The 21,598-nt window shown below is 45.2% G+C and overlaps 1 protein-coding gene across 1 annotated transcript in view; it reads left to right on the forward strand.

Moving 5' to 3' along the window:
* ighmbp2 (immunoglobulin mu DNA binding protein 2) overlaps positions 1–21,598 on the forward strand; it is a 31,429-nt gene that overhangs the window by 1,049 nt on the left and 8,782 nt on the right. The window contains exons 2-14 of the mRNA XM_014126092.3: positions 813–896; positions 5,170–5,339; positions 5,542–5,737; positions 5,838–5,935; positions 6,121–6,284; positions 7,723–7,923; positions 8,607–8,754; positions 9,006–9,180; positions 18,564–18,746; positions 19,121–19,239; positions 19,485–19,579; positions 19,711–19,834; positions 20,654–20,829. Of these exons, the coding sequence (XP_013981567.2) occupies positions 820–896; positions 5,170–5,339; positions 5,542–5,737; positions 5,838–5,935; positions 6,121–6,284; positions 7,723–7,923; positions 8,607–8,754; positions 9,006–9,180; positions 18,564–18,746; positions 19,121–19,239; positions 19,485–19,579; positions 19,711–19,834; positions 20,654–20,829 (1,926 nt within the window). The 5' untranslated portion in view covers positions 813–819. The remainder of the gene's footprint in view (positions 1–812; positions 897–5,169; positions 5,340–5,541; positions 5,738–5,837; positions 5,936–6,120; positions 6,285–7,722; positions 7,924–8,606; positions 8,755–9,005; positions 9,181–18,563; positions 18,747–19,120; positions 19,240–19,484; positions 19,580–19,710; positions 19,835–20,653; positions 20,830–21,598) is intronic.

Raw genomic sequence — 21,598 nt, forward strand, 5'->3', positions numbered from 1 at the left:
GGACTCTGGAGCAGTGGAAAACGCGTTCTCTGGAGTGATGAATCGCGCTTCACCATCTGGCAGTATGACGGAAGAATCTGGGTTTGGCGGATGTCAGGAGAACGCTACCTGCCCCAATGCATAGTACCAGCTGTAAAGTTTATAATGGTCCTGGGCAGTTTTTTTGTTGTTGGTTCGGGCCCCTTAGTTCCAGTGACGAGAAATCTTACTACAGCATACAGTGGCATTCTAGATGAGTCTGTGTTTCTATCTTTGTGGCAACAGTTTGAGGAAGGCACTTTCATGTTTCAGCATGACAATGCCCCCGTGCATAAAGAGAGGTCCATAGAGAAATAGTTTGTCGAGATCGGTGTGGAAGAACTTGACTGGCTTGCACAGAGCCCTGACCTCAACCCCATCGAACATTTTTAGGCTGAATTGGAATGCCGACTACGAGTCAGGCTTAATCGCCCAACATCAGTGCTCAACCTCATCAATGCTCTTGTGGCTGAATGGAAATGGGGAAGGATACAAGATTTCCCAACTCAGGAGCTCATACTGTGTGAGGTTGTTACAGTGATGATGTCTATCCAGCACTCTGAGAGCCTGTTGGAGACACACTGAATGGGTTTTAATGTTGTAAATCAAGCTGTTCATTCATTGCATGGCTTGTTTTGTTGCAACCTTCTGCTCCTAATGTACGACAACTTCAAATAGAATCTAAATGTAAGCGTTAGCTACCTACCAATTACAGTTTGGCAGGACATTATTTACCCAATCAGCTCTCAGTAGATCAGTCAACCCCTTTTTATTTTGTGCTTGTGTCATTTCAGTGAGAAAATGGAGGTGGAATGCTTTGTGTCCAAGACCCTAGAGCTCCTTCAGGAGGAGAGAGAAGCAGAGATCGAGGAGACAAAGTATGTATTTCACCTCTTATATTATGCTACAATCATATCATGTTTGTCACGTGCTGAATACAACAGGTGTAGTAGACCTCACAGTGAAAATGCTGAATACAACAGGTGTAGTAGACCTCACAGTGAAATGCTGAATACAACAGGTGTAGTAGACCTCACAGTGAAATGCTGAATACAACAGGTGTAGGACCTTACAGTGAAATGCTGAATACAACAGGTGTAGTAGACCTCACAGTGAAATGCTGAATACAACAGGTGTAGTAGACCTTACAGAGAAATGCTGAATACAACAGGTGTAGTAGACCTCACAGTGAAATGCTGAATACAACAGGTGTAGTAGACCTTACAGAGAAATGCTGAATACAACAGGTGTAGTACGACCTCACAGTGAAATGCTGAATACAACAGGTGTAGTAAACCTTACAGTGAAATGCTGAATGCAAATAGTCCGGGTAGCCATTTGGTTAGCTGTTCAGGAGTGTTATATGTTATTGGGGGTAGAAGTTATTAAGAAGCCTTTTGGTCCTAGACTTGGCTCTCTGGTACCACTTGCAGTGCGGTACTGGGCCGTACACACTACCCTCTGTAGTTCCTTGCAGGCAGAGTCCGAGCAGTTGCCATACCAGGCGGTGATGCAACCATTCAGGATGCTCTCGATGGTGCAGCTGTAGAACTTTTTGAGGATATGAGGAACCATGCCAAATCTTTTCAGTCTATAGGCGTTGTCGTGCCCTCTTCACGACTGTCTTGGTGTGTTTGGACCATGGCAGTTCGTTGGTGATGTGGACACCAAGGAACTTGAAGCTCTCAACCTGCTCCACTACAGACCCGTCGATGAGAATGGGGGCGTGATCAGCCCTCCTTCTCCTGTAGTCCACGATCATCTCCTTTGTCTTGATCATGTTGAGGGAGAGGTTGTTGTCCTGGAACCAACGGCCAGGTCTCTGACCTCCTCCCTATAGGCTCTTATCATTGTCGGTGATCAGGCCTACAACTGTTGTGTCGTCAGCAAACTTAATGATGGTGTTGGAGTTGTGCTTGTCGTGGGTGAACAGGGAATACAGGAGGGGACTGAGCACGCACCACTTAGGGGCTCCCGTGTTGAGCATCAGCATGACAGATAGATGTTGTTGCCTACCGTTACCACCTGGAGGCGGCCCATCAGGAAGTCCAGGATCCAGTTGCAGAGGGAGGTGTTTAGTCCCAGGGTCCTTAGCTTAGTGATGAGCTTAGAGGGCACTATGGTGTTGAACGCTGAGCTGTAGTCAATGAACAGCATTCATCGCGTAGGTGTTCCCTTTGTCCAGGTGGGAAAGGGCAGTGTGGAGTGCAATGGCGATTACATTATCTGTGGATCTTTTGGGGCGGAATGCAAATTGGAGTGGGTCTAGGGTTTCTGGGAATATGATGGTGTTGGTGTGATCCATGACCAGCCTTTCAAAGCACTTCATGGCTACAGACGTGAGTGCTACGGGTCGGTAGTCATTTAGGCAGGTTACCTTGGTGTTGTTGGGCACAGGGACTATGGTGGTCTGCTTGAAACATGTTGGTATTACAGACTTGGTCAGGGACAGATTGAAAATGTCAGTGAAGACACTTACCAGTTGGTCTGCGCATGCTCGAAGCACACATCCTGGTAATCCGTCTGGCCCTGCAGCCTTGTGAATGTTGCCCTGTTTAAAGGTCTTATTCACACCGGCTGCAGAGAGCGTGATCACACAGTCGTCCGGAACAGCTGGTGCTCTCATGCAAGCCTCAGTGTTGCTTGCCTTGAAGCGAGCATAGAAGTCATTTAGCTTGTCTGGTAGGCTAATGTCACTGGGCAGCTCATGGCTGTGCTTCCCTTTGTAGTCCGTAATAGTTTGCAAGCCCTGCCACATCCAACGAGCGTCAGAGCCGGTGTAGCAGGATTCAATCTTAGTCCTGTATTGACGCTTTGCCTGTTTGATGGTTCAGAGGGCATAGTGGGATTTCTTATAAGCGTCCGGATTACACGGAACCCAAACCGGCTGGGTGCGTGCGCCATCGTGCATAAATGTATTTTGTCCCCCCCACACCAAACGCGATCACGACACGCAGGTTAAAATATCAAAACAGTCTTTGAACCAATTACATTAATTTGGGGACATGTTGAAAAGCATTAAACCTTTATGGCAATTTAGCTAGCTAGCTTGCACTTGCTAACTAATTTGTCCTATTTAGTTAGCTTGCTGTTGCTAGCTAATTTGTCCTATTTAGCTAGCTTGCTGTTGCTAGCTAATTTGTCCTGGGATATAAACATTGAGTTGTTATTTTACCTGAAATGCAGAATGTCCTCTACTCTGCCAACTAATCCACACACAAAACAGTAAACCGAATCGTAGTCATCTCTCCTCCTTCCAGGCTTTTTCTTCTCTGGACTTTATATTGTGATTGGCAACTTTCATAAATTAGGTGCATTACCGCCACCGACCTCGTTCGTCTTTCAGTCACCCACCTGGGTATAACCAATGAGGAGATGGCATGTGGGTACCTGCTTCTATAAACCAATGAGGAGATGGGAGAGGCAGGACTTGCAGCGTGATCTGCGTCAGAAATAGGAATGACTTCTATTTTATCCCTTGGCAACGCAGACACTCGTTGGCGCACACGAGCAGTGTGGGTGCAATAATTGAATAATATAGGTTTCTACATTTATTTTGCACGTGACGCGAGCGGTGTAGTCAGCCTCTTAGTGTCCCGCTCCTTGAAAGCGGCAGCTCTACCCTTTAGCTCAGTGGGGATGTTGCCTGTAATCCATGGCTTCTGGTTGGGATATGTACGTACAGTCACTGTGGGGACGACGTCGTCGATGCACTTATTGATAAACCCAGTGACTGAGGTGGTGAACTCCTCAATGCCATTGGATGAATCCTGGAACATATTCCAGTCTGTGCTAGCAAAACAGTCCTGTAGCTTAGCATCTGCTTCATCTGACCACTTCCGTATTGAGCGAGTCACTGGTACTTCCTGCTTTAGTTTTTGCTTGTAAGCAGGAATCAGGAGGATAGAGTTATGGTCAGATTTGCCAAATGGAGGGAGAGCTTTGTACGCATCTCTGTGTGTAAAGGTGGTCAAGAGTTTTATTTTACTTTTTTTTTCTCTGGTTGCACATGTAACATGCTGGTAGAAATGAGGTAAAACAGATTTTAAGTTTCCCTGCATTAAAGTCCCCGGCCACTAGGAGCGCCGCCTCTGAATGATAATGTTCTTGTTTGCTTATGGCCTTATACATTGAGTGTGGTCTACAGCTTATCATAAGGTACTCTACCTCAGGCGAGTATTGAGACTTCATTAGTATTAGATTTCGTGCACCAGCTGTTATTTAGAAATACACACAGACCGCCACCCTTTGTCTTACCGAAGCCAGCTGTATGTTCTCTCTTGCCGATGCAGCGTAAACCCAGCCAGCTGCATGTTATCCATGTCGTCGTTCAGCCACGACTCGTGAAACATAAGATAGTACAGTTGTTAATGTCCCGTTGATCGGAGCTCATCCGGTTTATTCTCCAGTGATTGCACGTTGGCCAATAGAACGGATGGTAGAGGCGGGTTACCCACTCGCAGTCGAATTCTTACAAGTCACCCCGACCTACGACCCCGATGTCTCCATCTTTTCTTCATGCGTATGACGGGGATTTGGCCCTTGTCGGGTGTCTAAAGGAAATCCTTCACGTCCGACAACCAGTGTACAATACAAGTGTCTCAGTGTTGAGTTAACATGAGTTTTGCCTTTTAGGTCACAATGCGTCATACATATGGCCCCCAGGAGCCAGAATGTGGCCCCCCAGGAGCCAGAATGTGGCCCCCCAGGAGCCAGAATGTGGCCCCCCAGGAGCCAGAATGTGGCCCCCCAGGAGCCAGAATGTGGCCCCCCAGGAGCCAGAATATGGCCCCCACCCCCAGGAGCCAGAATATGGCCCCCCAGGAGCCAGAATGTGGCCCCCCAGGAGCCAGAATGTGGCCCCCCAGGAGCCAGAATGTGGCCCCCCAGGAGCCAGAATGTGGCCCCCCAGGAGCCAGAATGTGGCCCCCAGGAGCCAGAATGTGGCCCCTGGCTCCTTCCATAACCGGTGTCGTTTTGTATTGAAGACCCCATCCAACGGAACCATGCAAAACTAACCATGTTTCCTTTCTGTTGTTTTTAAAGATGTTTTGGTCAGAATGTATTGCGTTCGTTGCTAAATGAATTGCCTCATTGAGGACATTGAAGCGTTCCCGAATCTGAATGTTTCCTCTTGTTGTGTACCTCCAGGCTATGGCAGGAGAATATCTCTCTGAAAGATCTCCAGAGTAAAGGCGTTTGTCTTCTGAAGCTGCAGATAGGAAGCCAGTCGACTGGCCTTTATGGACGATCACTCCTCCTTCTAGAACCCAGAAAACACATGGGCGTCTCTGTGCTGCCTAGCAACAACTTTGGACCCGGTAAGAGCGTTGAATATCATAGCTTATGGTCTAGCCGTCTTTATTTATCTACTGTATGTAAGACAAGCCTGGTTCCATATATTTGATGTCCTGCCAACTCCTGTGGCCATTTGGAGTTGGCAAAAAAAGCACAAACAAGTCTATGAAAAGGCTATTTACATAGACTAAACTAACTCTCTGATTGGTTTGTCTGTGGTCGCAGGAGACATAGTGGGTCTGTATGACCTGGATGGCTGTAAGCCGTCCTCCCAGCTGTGTACTGGTGTCGTGACCCGCATCAGTCAGTCGGCTGTAACCGTGGCCTGTGAGGACTCGCCAGACGGGCTCAACCTGGACACGGACGCTTTGTACAACCTCATGAAGCTGGCTAACGATGTCACATACAAACGCATGAAAAAGTTCGTAAGAAAACCAATGCCTGAGTTTAACCGTTACCCTCCTGACCTTAACACTAACCTAACTCTAATCCTAACCTATTCCGTTACTTGTTGTCCACAGGGCCTTGAACACTCTGAATGGGTACAGCAGTGGACCAGCTGCCGATTTGATCAGCGTTCTCTTTGGCTATTCAGAACCTGGCTCTATATCACAACCAAGTAAGGTTTCCTCTCAGGAATATGTTATGAGCTTGCTGTATCACACGAGATCTGGAATTATACTCTCTGAAATAGAAGAATGTGAAAATGATTGCCTTTTTGTGATTTTTGGACATCAGAAAAAAAATATTCACAACTCTCAGATGCAAATATAAGATTGACAATTCTCTCTCTTCTTTGTTCAGATGATCTGTCTTTCCTGAACACTGGTCTGGATGAGTCTCAGAGACAGGCGGTGTCGTTTGCTCTGTCTCAAAGAGAGGTAGCTGTAATACACGGACCGCCAGGCACCGGCAAGACAACCACTGTGGTGGAAATCATCCTGCAAGCGGTCAAACAGGGACAGAAGGTAGAGATTATGTCATACAGTACATTGGTGTGTCCGTTCTTATCAAGAGAATTATCAAGCATTGACAATTTTATGGCACACAAGTCAATAAATTGCAGAATCTGGCTTTAAATCTGGTTTAGGTTATCCCTTTAAATCTGGTTTAGGTTATCCCTTTAAAATCTGGTTTTAGTTATCCCTTTAAATATGGTTTAGGTTATCCCTTTAAATCTGGTTTAGGTTATCCCTTTAAATCTGGTTTAGGTTATCCCTTTAAATCTGGTTTAGGTTATCCCTTTAAATCTGGTTTAGGTTATCCCTTTAAATCTGGTTTAGGTTATCCCTTTTAAATCTGGTTTAGGTTATCCCTTTTAAATATGGTTTAGGTTATCCCTTTAAATCTGGTTTAGGTTATCCCTTTTAAATCTGGTTTAGGTTATCCCTTTTAAATATGGTTTTAGTTATCCCTTTAAATATGGTTTTAGTTATCCCTTTAAATCTGGTTTTAGTTATCCCTTTTAAATATGGTTTAGGTAATCCTTTGTAATCATAATAATGGCTTGATTGTTTTGTTAGTCACACTTGGGCCAGATTTAGACTCTTATTGGTAACCGAGCTACATACCCCAACCAGAAGCCATGGATCACAGGCAAGATCTACACTGAGCTAAAGGGTAGAGCTGCCGCTTTCAAGGATTGGGACACTAATCCGGACGCTTATAAGAAATCCCGCTATCCCCCTCAGACGAACCGTCAAACAGGCCAAGCGTCAATACAGGACTAAGATCATACTACACCGACTCTGACGCTCGTCGGATGTGGCAGGGCTTGCAAACTATTACAGACTACAAAGGGAAACCCAGCCGCGAGCTGCCCAGTTTACGCGAGTTTACCAGACGAGCTAAATGTCTTTTATGCTCGCTTCAAAGCAAGCAACACTGAAGTATGCATGAGAGCACCAGCTGTACCGGACGACTGTGTGATCACGCTCTACGTAGGTGATGTGATCAAGACCTTTGAACAGGTCAACATTCACAAGGCCGCGGGGCCAGACGGATTACCAGGACGTGTACTCAGAGCATGCGCCGACCAACTGGCAAGTTTCTTAACTGACATTTTCAATCTCTCCCTGACCGAGTCTGTAGAGGGTAGTGCGTACGGCCCAGTACATCACTGGGGCCAAGCTTCCTGCCATCCTGGACCTGTATAATAGGCGGTATCAGAGGAAGGCCCTAAATACTTGTCACCCAACCCGCACATTGACTCGGTACCGGCACCCCCTGTACATATATACCCTCGTTATTCTTATTTTGTTGTTAATTTTAATTTTTTACTTTATTAAATATTTTCTTAACCAACAATGCAGTTCAAGAAATAGAATTAAGGGCTTGTAAGTAAGCATTTTACAGTAATTTTATTTGAATGTTTTTCTCTGTTTTATTTCTCTGTTTGTCCCGTAGGTCCTGTGCTGTGCTGGTTCTAACGTGGCGGTGGATAACCTGGTAGAGCGCCTGGCTAAGGCCAAAGCTAAGGTCCTGAGACTGGGCCACCCTGCCCGCCTGCTAGAGTCCATTCAGAAACACTCGCTAGACGCCGTCCTCGCTCACAGTGACAACACCAACATCATCGCTGACATACGCAAAGACATTGACAAAGCTTTTGTGAGTATTGATAATATGGTATCAATGACAAATCACATCTTTATGTGAGTATGATGAATTTCCAGTAGATACCAGAATGTTCTCTATTTATTTGACTGGTAAATTATGATAACAGATATTTTGGTATCAGAAGTTACTGTAATACAGTACCAGTCAAATGTTTGGACACACCTACTCATTCAAGGGTTTTTCTTTATTTTTACTATTTTCTACATTGTAGAATAATAGTGAAGACATCAAAACTATGAAATAACACATATGGAATCACGTAGTAACCAAAAACAACTGTTAAACAAATCAAAATATATTTTATATTTGAGATTCTTCAAATATAAAATATATTTGTTTTACACTTTTTTGTTTACTACATAATTCCATATGTGTTATTTAATAACTTCGATGTCTTCACTACTATTCTACAATGTAGAAAATAGTAAAAATAAAGAAAAACCCTTGAATCAGTAGGTGTGTCCAAACATTTGACTGGTACTGTATTACAGTATATCAATGTCCAGAAATTCTACATGTTAAATCATTGATCAGCTCCCAGCTCGTCGCATTCGGATTTGCGCAATACTTTTAGACTTAGATAATCAGGTCATTTTCTCTGTGTGTATTTTTCATGATGTATTGGAAGGCTTCTAGGTTTTGCTATTGTTGTGTTTTCTCAATGTATGGTGAAGATGGGGATGAAGAAGATGAATGACAAACGAGATCGGATCCACCTGAAGAGGGAGGTAGGAGAGCTGAGGAAAGAGCTGAGGACCAGGGAAGCTACAGCCATTGCTGAGGTCCTCAAACGTGCTGATGTTGTTCTTGCTACTAACACAGGTGAGTGATGGTGGATATCAACAGTTGTTCATTAGGGGCACACACTATAAAACGTTTCAAAAATGTTTTGCAACAACAACAAAAAAGAAGGAAAATGTGTCTTTCTGATTTGAACAAGTCCTCGTAGCCCCTTTCCTATTTCAGTCTGTTTTCTTCCCTTTGGTGCCTAACGAACACAACCCTATGTCTCCATTTTGACTCGATGGTGTCCTATTGAACAATGTAATATTACCTGTCTGTGTTGTCTCCAGGTGCTAATGATGGTGGCCCTCTGAAGAACCTACCCGTGGACCATTTTGACTGGGTGGTGATCGATGAGTGTGCCCAGGCGCTGGAGAGCTCTTGCTGGATCGCTCTGCTCAGAGGCAGGAAGTGTATCCTGGCTGGAGACTACAAGCAGCTGCCACCCACCATCAAGTCTCACACGTAAATATCAGCTCTTCTTATTGGTCCCACAAACGCATATATATGTTGCTCTGTGTATAATCAGTGGAATTTGGAGACCAAGGGGGTTAGATAAGGAATAAGATGGGGCGTAAAACGGAGCCTTGTGAAGGCTGGGCTTAAAATTTAAAGGCGTCCCATCTTCCCGGGATGATAAATATACATCTGGGACGGTTCCGGACAGACTTCTGGGACGGTTCCGGACAGACTCTGGGACGGTTCCGGACAGACTCCTGGGACGGTTCCGGACAGACTCCTGGGACGGTTCCGGACAGACTCCTGGGACGGTTCCGGACAGACTCCTGGGACGGTTCCGGACAGACTCCTGGGACGGTTCCGGACAGACTCCTGGGACGGTTCCGGACAGACTCCTGGGACGGTTCCGGACAGACTCCTGGGACGGTTCCGGACAGACTCCTGGGACGGTTCCGGACAGACTCCTGGGACGGTTCCGGACAGACTCCTGGGACGGTTCCCGATCTGACTCCTGGGACGGTTCCGGACAGACTCCTGGGACGGTTCCGGACAGACTCCTGGGACGGTTCCGGACAGACTCCTGGGACGGTTCCGGACAGACTTCTGGGACGGTTCAGGGACAATAACTTTTTGTCCCGAAAGCAACAAAGATGATGCAACAGATCAGAATGTTTAGCTTCAAGTGTTCATAAACTATTATTGCTTCACATTAAAGCTCAGCGATGACCACACGGCGGTAGACTTTCAAAGTGTACCTCACATGAGAACGGGTTAATGAGACAGAGATGACCTTTGTTATATATGTATAAAGAGGAAATATTTGAAAATGCAACGACTAGCTAGCATGGGTTGCCTTTGGCTGCTGGATATTGAAAGAAGGTTGATTTTGTAAACCAATAGAACATGAGAGAAAAAAACTGTTTTTAATGGAAGGCAATGTTAATACAGTCATTCCCTCAGCATTTATATGGTCGGATTTTGGCTGCTTTGAAACCAGGATTTTGGCTGCTTTGAAACCAGGATTTTGGCTGCTTTGAAACCAGGATTTTGGCTGCTTTGAAACCAGGATTTTGGCTGCTTTGAAACCAGGATTTTGGCTGCTTTGAAACCAGGATTTTGGCTACTTTGAAACCAGGATTTTGGCTACTTTGAAACCAGGATTTTGGCTACTTTGAAACCAGGATTTTGACTAGGCTACTTTGAAACCAGGATTTTCGCTACTTTGAAACCAGGATTCTGGCTAGGCTGCTTTGAAACCAGGATTTTGGCTAGGCTGCTTTGAAACCAGGATTTTGGCCAGGCTGCTTTGAAACCAGGATTTTGGCTAGGCTGCTTTGAAACCAGGATTTTGGCTAGGCTACTTTGAAACCAGGATTTTGGCTGCTTTGAAACCAGGATTTTGGCTACTTTGAAACCAGGATTTTGGCTGCTTTGAAACCAGGATTTTGGCTGCTTTGAAACCAGGATTTTGGCTACTTTGAAACCAGGATTTTGGCTACTTTGAAACCAGGATTTTGGCTACTTTGAAACCAGGATTTTGACTAGGCTGCTTTGAAACCAGGATTCTGACTAGGCTGCTTTGAAACCAGGATTCTGACTAGGCTGCTTTGAAACCAGGATTTTGGCTAGGCTGCTTTGAAACCAGGATTTTGGCTAGGCTGCTTTGAAACCAGGATTTTGGCTAGGCTGCTTTGAAACCAGGATTTTGGCTAGGCTGCTTTGAAACCAGGATTTTGGCTAGGCTACTTTGAAACCAGGATTTTGGCTAGGCTACTTTGAAACCAGGATTTTGGCTAGGCTGCTTTGAAACCAGGATTTTGGCTAGGCTGCTTTGAAACCAGGATTTTGGCTAGGCTACTTTGAAACCAGGATTTTGACTAGGCTACTTTGAAATAAGTTAAGACATGCCTCATAAAATGGCATAAAACATCCAGGTTTAAAACAATTCCGTTAATGGTTAGATAGTTTGAAAGTGCTGACTGGCTCCGCTCAGAAGGTCTGCGTTTCTCTGGTCTTCTCTCCGTTCTTGTGAACGAACCGTGCCTCGACTATGTCAACAGAATCTGCGGAATCGATGCACCAAGTCTAGAACCAACAGAACCCTGAACAGCTTCTACCACCGAGCCATAAGACTGATAAATGGTTAACCAATAGCTACCCAGACTAACTATTTAACTATCTGCATTGACCCTTTTTTGGGGGGGGGATTATCACATATGCTGCTGTTACTGTTTATCTATCCTGTTGCCTAGTGACTTTATCGTTACCAATATGTACATATTTACGTAAATTACCTCGTACCCCTGCACATGGACTCAGTACTGGTACCCTGTGTATATAGCCATGTTATTACCTCATACCCCTGCACATGGACTCAGTACTGGTACCCTGTGTATATAGCCATGTTATTACCTCATACCCCTGCACATGGACTCAGTACTGGTACTCCCTGTATATATAGCCATGTTATTACCTCGTACCCCTGCACATGGACTCAGTACTGGTACCCTGTGTATATAGCCATGTTATTACCTCATACCCCTATATATGACTCAGTACTGGTACCCTGTGTATATAGCCATGTTATTACCTCATACCCCTGCACATGGACTCAGTACTGGTACCCTGTGTATATAGCCATGTTATTACCTCATACCCCTGCACATGGACTCAGTACTGGTACCCTGTGTATATAGCCATGTTATTACCCCATACCCCTGCACATGGACTCAGTACTGGTACCCTGTGTATATAACCATGTTATTACCTCATACCCCTGCACATGGACTCAGTACTGGTACCCTGTGTATATAGCCATGTTATTACCTCATACCCCTGCACATGGACTCAGTACTGGTACCCTGTGTATATAACCATGTTATTACCTCATACCCCTGCACATGGACTCAGTACTGGTACCCTGTGTATATAGCCATGTTATTACCTCATACCCCTGCACATGGACTCAGTACTGGTACCCTGTGTATATAGCCATGTTATTACCTCATACCCCTGCACATGGACTCAGTACTGGTATCCTGTGTGTGTATATAGCCAAGTTACAGCCTAATTAGACTATATGGCTATAAAGGTCTTGGGAAAGTTGTGTACATTAAATAAAACCAGAGAGGAAGAGGTGAACTGGTGAATTTGAGAGGCGTACAAGACAGATTACCAAAACACGATCACAATGGGTTTTTTTTTCTGCCTGCCCCCTCCTCTCTCATAAACTCTGACTTGCCTCAGGGCCTATTCATTACGCCAATTATGTTGCAAGTGTGTGTTCACTCTTCCGTCTGTTGCGTGTAGAATATCCTAGCCGCGAGACATTGCAAGCCAATAAATTGTGAGATGCAGCTTTTTGATTGCCAATAGATAGGCCTAGTGCACGGTTCTGTCTGTCTGGTGGCTGACCTGCCTATCCTGATAGACTTCAAGATGGCGCTGAAGAACATGGCTGACGTTTTACATTCTCCAAACCAATTGTGCTATTTTGTTATTTTTTTTGTGTAACATATATTTTTTAAACAATTTTTTATTTTTTTTTACTTATTGTGTACCTAATGTTGCTGCTATCGCCTCTTATGACCGAAAATAACTTCTGGACATCAGAACAGCGATTACTCACTGCGGACTGGAAGAAACATTTTCCTTTTAACGAGTCCGACGAGAAGGATATCCTGCTTTCACTGGAACAGGCCCAGATACGCACCTTTTGCGTGAAGAAAAGACGCCGGAAAAGGGGACGCAGATCGGGGATCCTTCTGGGAATCCGGAGGCGAGCGAGTAAACTCCCACTGCCTTCCATCCTTCTTGCTAACGTGCAATCATTGGAAAATAAAATTGATATTATTAAGATTATCCAACGGGACATTAAAAACTGTAACATCTTATGTTTCACCGAGACGTGGCTGAACTAAGATACGGACAATATAGAGCTAGCGGGATTTTCCATACCCCGGAAGAACAGAGAAGCTACCTCTGGTAAGACGAGGGGTGGGGGTGTGTGTCTCTTTGGCAATAACAGCTAATATTAAAGAAGTCTTGAGGTATTGTTCGCCTGAGGTAGAGTACCTTATGATAAGCTGTAGACCACACTATCTACCAAGAGAGTTCTCATCTATATTATTCGTAGGCATCTATTTACCACCACAGAGCGATGCTGGCACTAAGACTGCACTCAACCAACTCTATAAGGCCATAAGCAAAGAAGAAAATGCTCACTCAGAAGCAGCGCTCGTAGTGGCCGAGGACTTTAATGCAGGCCACTACGAGGACTTTAATGCATCACTTTTACCACATTTTTACCAGCATGTCACATGTGCAACCAGAGAAAAAAAAATCCTAGACCACCTTTTACTCCACACACAGAAATGCATACAAAGCTCTCCCTCGCCCTCCATTTGACAAATCTGACCATAATTGTATCCTCCTGTTTACAAGCAAAAACTAAAGCAGGAAGTACCAGTGACTCGCTCAATACGGAAGTGGTCAGATGATGCTGATGCTACGCTACAGGACTGTTTTGGTAGCACAGACTGGAATATGTTCCGGGATTCATCCAATGGCATTGAGAAATACACCTCCTCAGTCATCGGCTTCATCAATAAGTGCATCGACGACATCGTCCCCACAGTGACTGTACGTACATATCCCAACCGGAAGCCATGGATTTCAGGCAACATCCGTATCGAGCTAAAGGCTACAGCTGCCGCTTTCAAGGAGTGGGAGACTAATCCGGACGCTTATAAGAAATCCCACTATGCCCTCAGACGAACCATCAAACAAGCAAAGGGTCAATACAGGATTAAGATTGAATCCTACTACAAGCGTCAGAGCCGATGTCGAACGTGGCAGGGCTTGCAAACTATTACGGACAACAAAGGGAAACCCAGTGACGTGAGCCTACCAGACGAGCTAAATGCCTTTTTATGCTCGCTTCGAGGCAAGCAACACTGAAGCATGCACGAGAGCACCAGCTGTTCTGGATGACTGTGTGATAACGCTCTCAGTAGCCGATGTGAACAAAACCTTTAAACAGGTCAACATTCACAAAGCCACTGGGCCAGACGGATTACCAGGACGTGTACTCAAAGCATGCGCAGACAAGCAATCAAATGTCTTCACTGACATTTTCAACCTCTCCCTGACTGAGTCTGTAATACCTACATGTTTCAAGCAGACCACCATAGTCCCTGTGCCCAAGGAAGTGAAGGTAACCTGCCTAAATGACTACCGACCCGTAGCACTCACGTCTGTAGCCATGAAGTGCTTTGAAAGGCTGGTCATGGCTCACATCAACACCATCATCCCAGAAACCCTAGACCCACTCCAATTCGCATACCACCCCAACAGATCCACAGATGATGCAATCTCAATCACACTCCACACTGCCCTTTCTCACCCAGACAAAAGGAACACCTATGTGAGAATGCTGTTCATTGACTACAGCTCAGCGTTCAACACCATAGTGCCATACTGACTTGTTGCACCCTCGACAACTACTATGATTATTATTATTTGACAATGCTGGTCATTTATGAACATTTGAACATCTAGGCCATGTGCTGTTATAATCTCCACCCGGCACAGCCAGAAGAGGACTGGCCACCCCTCATAGCCTGGTTCCTCTCTAGGTTTCTTCCTAGGTTTTGGCCTTTCTAGGGAGTTTTTCCTAGCCACCGTGCTTCTACACCTGCATTGCTTGCTGTTTGGGGTTTTAGGCTGGGTTTCTGTACAGCACTTTGAGATATCAGCTGATGTACGAAGGGCTATATAAATGCATTTGATTTGATTTGATCTGCCACGATGATCCTTAACACAGGGGACCCCTCAGGGGTGTATACTTAGTCCCCTCCAGTATTCCCTGTTCACCGACGACTGCGTGGCCAAACACGACACAAATATTTTCTGCTTCTTGAACTGCACAGTTGGTTAAAGGCTTGTAAGTAAGCATTTCACTGTAAAGTCTACACTTGTTCTATTTGACAAATAAAGTTTGATTTGAGATAGGCCTAGTGCACGGTTCTGACATGGTCTGCCTGGTGACTGAACTGCCTATACTGGCCCCTCCTCGCTCTCTCCGTCCCTAGCTAGCTCGCTATGAAAGATCTGAGGTACGTGAACCATTCCAGAAATACAGAATCTTTGGGGTCGATTCCTAGCGAAATCAAATCTTGACTCTCAGAAATGTCGAGTAATCAATTATTTTTGGAGTCAACTATCCACCACTACGTCATCGTTGTTAACAGTTGTAAAAATGGCAGAGAAAGGCAAGCGACAGCAGAAAGTTCTGTATGGCAATACTTTTAGAGATTAAATGAGAAGTAATCTAGGAAGACCTCTCGCTGCTCTGGACGACCAGGTGCTTTCGCTCTCCAAAGCTGATGTGAGGAAAACCTTCAAAAGACTATACTTACAAAGCCGCCAGCCCAGATGGCTACCTGGCCGTATCCTCAGTGTGTGCTGACCAGCTGACGGACATCTTCTCGGACATCTTCAACCTGTCCTTGTCCCAATCTGTAGTCCCCACCTGCTTCAAGGAGTCCACCGTCATCCCAGGCTGTCGTCCCCACCTGCTTCAAGGAGTCCGTCATCCCAGTGCCCATGGAAAAACAAGGCTATTGCACTCACCCCATGAAGAGCTTGGAGAGGCTGGTCATGGCCCACGTCAAGGCCAGCATGCCAGGCACACTGCACTCACTCCAGTTTACCTACCGCTCCAACAGATCCACAGAAGATGCCATTTCCATTGCTATTCACACGGCCATAACACATCTGGACAAGAGGAACACCTATGTGGGAATGCTGTTCATTGACTACAGTTCAGCATTTAACACTATTGTTCCCTCCAAGCTCAACACCAAGCTCAGAGCCCTGGGTCTGGACACTACCCTCTGTAACTGGATCCTGGACTTCCTGACGGGCAGACCACAGGCTGTGAGGATTGGCAACAACACCACCACCACACTGACTCGTAACACAGGGCTGCCCCCCAGGGATGTGTCCTCATCCCTCTGCTGTACTCCCTGTTCACCCACAAACTGACTCTTAACACAGGGGCCCCCCAGGGATGTGTCCTCAGCCCTCTGCTGTACTCCCTGTTCACCCATGACTGTGTTGGTTTGCATGACACAAACTCCATCATGAAGTTTGCTGATGACACCACGGTTGTAGGCCTGATACATTTGAATTGCATATTGACAAACTTTTGTAAACGGCTAAAAATCAAGCTAGGCTTCCTCTATAGAAACAGGACACGTTTGTCCTCTACAAATAGAAGACAAATTGTGCAAGATACTTTTATGTCTGTTATAGATTATGGGGATATTATTTACATGCTACGGCATCAACGCTTAAATCGACTGGATGCTACTTATCATTGCGCACTTAGGTTTATTACGGGTGCTAGCTACAGAACTCACCACTGTGTTTTATATCAACATGTTGGTTGGACTTCGCTGTCCGTGAGACGAGAACAACACGCTCTCGTGTTTGTCTATAAAGCACTTCTGAATAAACTACCTTCTTATTTATCATCACTCATCATATTAGAATTAGAATTCCTAAAACCAGGTCTCAAACATGGATTACACTTGTGGTCCCATGCGATTTCCACAGAGTTGGGTATGGCTGCCTTTTCCTGTTCCGCTCCTTGCTTATGGAATAGCCTGCAGACCAAACTTAAACTTCAGACTCTTGTCCCCCTTGCTCATTTTAAATATTTATTGGAGCATTTTTATTTTTGTATTGCTTGTAACTGTTTCGGGTAATGCAAGTTCTTGTGCTGTTAGTAGAATAACCTGTGTGTAAATTTAAATCTGTTGCTGTATTTTTTTTTGTTGTGTTATCTGTGATCGTTTTGTTTGTCTTGTGTAGTTTTTTTAATCGTTGTACCTAAACTGTATGTGTAAACATGTATACGCAGGGCCCAGCTGTAAAAGACACCTTGGGTCTCAGTGTGTGTTCCTTGTTGAAATAGAGGTAGAATAATGGCAGCAAAACAAAGTCGGCAGTTTTTTGTTCCTGGTTGTCCACATCAACGAGGACTTGACATTGACCAACAACAACACCACTCTTGTCAAGAGGGAGCCTCTAATTCCTAAGGCGGATGAAGAAGTTCAGCATGCCGCCCCGGGTCTCCTCCAAATATTACCACTGCACCATCGAGAGCATGCCAACCGGCTCAGAGACTGTTTCGATCTACAAGCCATCAGACTGTATCAGAGCATGAGGTCTGATACCAACAGGCTCAGAGACTGTTTCGATCTACAAGCCACCAGACTGCTGAACGCTTGGAATGACCTTCTGCTCTGATTCTCTGCACCTTAGTGCACACACATACACACCCTCACAGACATACACACACCCTCACAGACATGCACACATCCACATACACACATACATTCATGCTACACACACATCACACCTGCTACCAGACTCCTATTATGATTGCTAAATACTGATCAATTTAAACATTTGCCCTCCAATCCCTCCCTTCCCCAAAACACGTGTAAATATTGGACTATAAGTTATTCCTGTATTATACTAAAATGTTTATTCTACTATACCATTTCTTGTTCTTATATTTTCTTATTGATGTTGCATTGTGGAGAAGGAACCTGCAGGAAGCATTTAGTCGGATGGTTTATACCAAGTGTTTCCTGTACACACGACTAATAAAACTTAACTAATTATGTATGTACATTTTATGCAAAGTAGATGATAGATTTTAATATTATTCCAATGTTGGCCTTTTTAGAGACCAATATTTGAATGTGAATTTGTCTGAGTTGACTCAACTATCTGAGTAGTACAGATATTAGGGATTAAATCCTTGTGAATAACAGAGTAGACCCATAAAACCATTTCACTTGGGACGGTTCGTCTTCCGTTTGGGACGGTCCGTCTTTCGTTTGGGACGGTCCGTTTGGGACGGTCCGTCTTTCGTTTGGGGCGGTCCGTTTGGGACGGTCCATCTTCCGTTTGGGACGGTTCGTCTTCAGTTTGGGACGGTCCGTCTTCCGTTTGGGACGGTCAGTCTTCAGTTTGGGACGGTCCGTCTTCCGTTTGGGACGGTCAGTCTTCAGTTTGGGACGGTCCGTCTTCAGTTTGGGACGGTCCGTTTGGGACGGTTGAAATTGCACTTCAGGACGATTCTGGAAAGGTGATTGGGGGGGGGGGGGGGGTATTCTCAAGCCCTGTTTGGGCGACACCGCAGGTGATGGTAATGGGTTCTGACTGTCCCCAGTCAGACCTGCCATGTAAATAGTTTGATAAACAGGATCCATGTGTCATTCCTTGCTTGTGTCCTTGTTTTACTTTTTTGCCATATTTAAAATGGATACTTGGATTTCAATCAATACTTTTTTTTTTTTTTTCTCATCCAGGGCTGCATCTAAAGGCCTGTCTGTCAGCTTGATGGAGAGATTGATCCAGAAGTATGGAGACTCCGTAGTCAGGATGCTGACCGTACAGTACCGTATGAACAGTAACATCATGACCTGGGCCTCAGAACAGATGTACCAGGGCCAACTCACCGCACACAGCTCAGTGGAGAAACATCTGCTCAAGTAACAACTGCCTCCTTTTTTTTGGCTACGTTTACACAGGCATCCCAATTCAGGTCTTTTTGCACAAGTATTGGCATCTGGTCTGATTTGGTCAAAAGATCAATAATTAGTCAAAAGGATCAGAATTGGACTGCCTGTGTAAACACAGCCCATTTTTATCTCACGTCAAATTAGTGGACATTTTTAATGAGGGTTTAGGATCAAGGTTGGGTTCAACTCCATTTGAAATCTGTGAATTCTGTAATTAAACGAGAAGTCCGATTTGGACTTTCAGTTAATTCCTGGATTGACTGAATGAAGTTGACTTTTCACTTTACTTCCTAAATTGAAATGGAATTGATCCCAGTTCTAACATGGGTCTTTCCCCTGGACAGAGATCTCCCAGGAGTAGCCAGTGTTGAAGAGACCAGCACTCCTCTCCTCCTCATAGACACAGCAGGCTGTGGACTTAGTGAGATGGAGGTGACAGACGAACAGTCCAAAGGAAACCAAGGTCAGCTTTCTAAATGATACGATAAGGTGTACTATTTCCTGTTGGATGTTGATTTTATGTTGTGATCATGTTTTAATTATTTTTTTTTTACTACTACCAAACCAAAAATGTCCCCTAGCTCAACACAATATGCCCTAGTCTAAACTAAGAGGAAACTCAGTCGGGGATCTTGTCTTCTTAGGACCCGTGTGAGGTGCTGAAATCTAATAAACTAATTGTGATGAACTCGTATTCTGATTAAACAGGTGAGGTCGACATTGTGGAACTACACATCAAAGCGTTGACTGAAGCTGGGGTGAAACCGAAAGACATCGCTGTCATTGCCCCTTACAATCTGCAGGTGAGTCAGGGCTGCTTTCTGCGTGGCGATCAGTTGAGTTTTGCAGAGCCCAGTGTCTTGTAAGCCTTGTTCAGAAACGTTTGTGGCAGAATGTGGCAGAGGCTGTTTATGTTGTTGTTGTCTGTGTTTAGGTGGATCTCCTGCGTCAGCGTCTCTCAGCGAGACATCCTGATCTGGAGATCAAGTCTGTAGACGGCTTTCAGGGCAGAGAGAAGGAGGCTGTGGTTCTGACCTTGGTCAGATCTAACAGGAAAGGTAAACTCGTGTGTGTGTGTGTGTGTGTGTGTGTGTGTGTGTGTGTGTGTGTGTGTGTGTGTGTGTGTGTGTGTGTGTGTGTCGTCTATTTCTACCAATGTGCTAACACAGAACCCAAACCGGCTGGGCGCGTGCGCCATCGTGAATACATTTATTTTGTCCCACCAAACGGGATCACGACACGCAGGTTAAAATATCAAAACAAAATCTGACCCAATTATATTAATTTGGGGACAGGTCGAAAAGCATTAAACATGTATGGCAATTTAGCTAGTTAGCTTGCACTTGCTAGCTAATTTGTCCTATTTAGCTAGCTTGCTGTTGCTAGCTAATTTGTCCTGGGATATAAAGATTGAGTTGTTATTTTACCTGAAATGCACAAGGTCCTCGACTCCGCCAATTAATCCACACATAAAAACGGCCAACCGAATCATTTCTAGTCATCCCTCTTCCTTCCAGGCTTTTTCATCTTTGAACTTATATGGTGATCGGCATCTACACTTTCATAGTATTACCACGACGACCGGCAACACAGTTCGTCTTTCAATCACCCACGTGGGTATAACCAATGAGGAGATGGCACGTGGGTACCTGCTTCTATAAACCAATGAGGAGATGGGAGAGTCAGGACTTGCAGCGTGATCTGCATCAGAAATAGAACTTCTATTTTATCCCTTGGCAACGCAGACGCTCGTTGACGCGCGCGCGAGCAGTGTGGGTGCAATAATTGAATAACATAGATTCCTAAATTTATTTTGCAACGCTCGCTCACGCGACGTGTCCGGTCTGGTCAGCTTGTAAGTTCCATCTCTCCTTCAGGTGAAATAGGGTTCTTAGCTGAAGACAGGAGGATCAACGTGGCGGTGACTCGAGCCAGACGTCACCTGGCCCTGGTGTGTGACACGCAGACCGTCCAGACCCACGGCTTCCTCAAGACCCTCATCGATCACATGACCCAGCACGGAGACGTTCGCACCGCCTTTGAGTACCTGCAGGTCGGTTAATATCCTTTTGGGATCAATAACGTATCAATCAATCAGTCTATCAAGGGAATGGGTTTTATTTTATTTCCCCCCCCCCCCCCCCCATTTAAACGTTCTTGTTTCGCTATCGATATTGCCAATACTAGACTAAAAAAATATTGTAATCCATATCGGCAATACTAGCCACAAATAAAGTTCCTTCATAAAGTATTCATACCCCTTGACCTATTCCACATGTTGTTGTGTTACAGCCTGAATTCAAATGGATTAAATGTATATTTTTTCTTCTCACCCATGATGACAAAGTGAAAACATTCTAATAATCTGCTGTCAGATCCAAGGCTCTTCATAGAAACGTTATGTTTGTGTTGTGGGCTACTGAAGGCTAATGCTGTACCTGGTCTGTCTGCTAATGCTGTACCTGGTCTGTCCGCTCTGTCTGCTAATGCTGTACCTGGTCTGTCTGCTAATGCTATACCTGGTCTGTCTGCTAATGCTGTACCTGGTCTGTCCGCTAATGCTGTACCTGGTCTGTCCGCTAATGCTGTACCTGGTCTGTCCGCTAATGCTGTACCTGGTCTGTCTGCTAATGCTGTACCTGGTCTGTCCGCTAATGCTGTACCTGGTCTGTCCGCTAATGCTGTACCTGGTCTGTCCGCTAATGCTGTACCTGGTCTGTCCGCTAATGCTGTACCTGGTCTGTCTGCTAATGCTGTACCTGGTCTGTCCGCTAATGCTGTACCTGGTCTGTCCGCTAATGCTGTACCTGGTCTGTCTGCTA

Source organism: Salmo salar, chromosome 10, assembly GCF_965601325.2.
Source record: "Salmo salar chromosome 10, fSalSal1, whole genome shotgun sequence".
Taxonomy (NCBI): domain Eukaryota; kingdom Metazoa; phylum Chordata; class Actinopteri; order Salmoniformes; family Salmonidae; genus Salmo; species Salmo salar.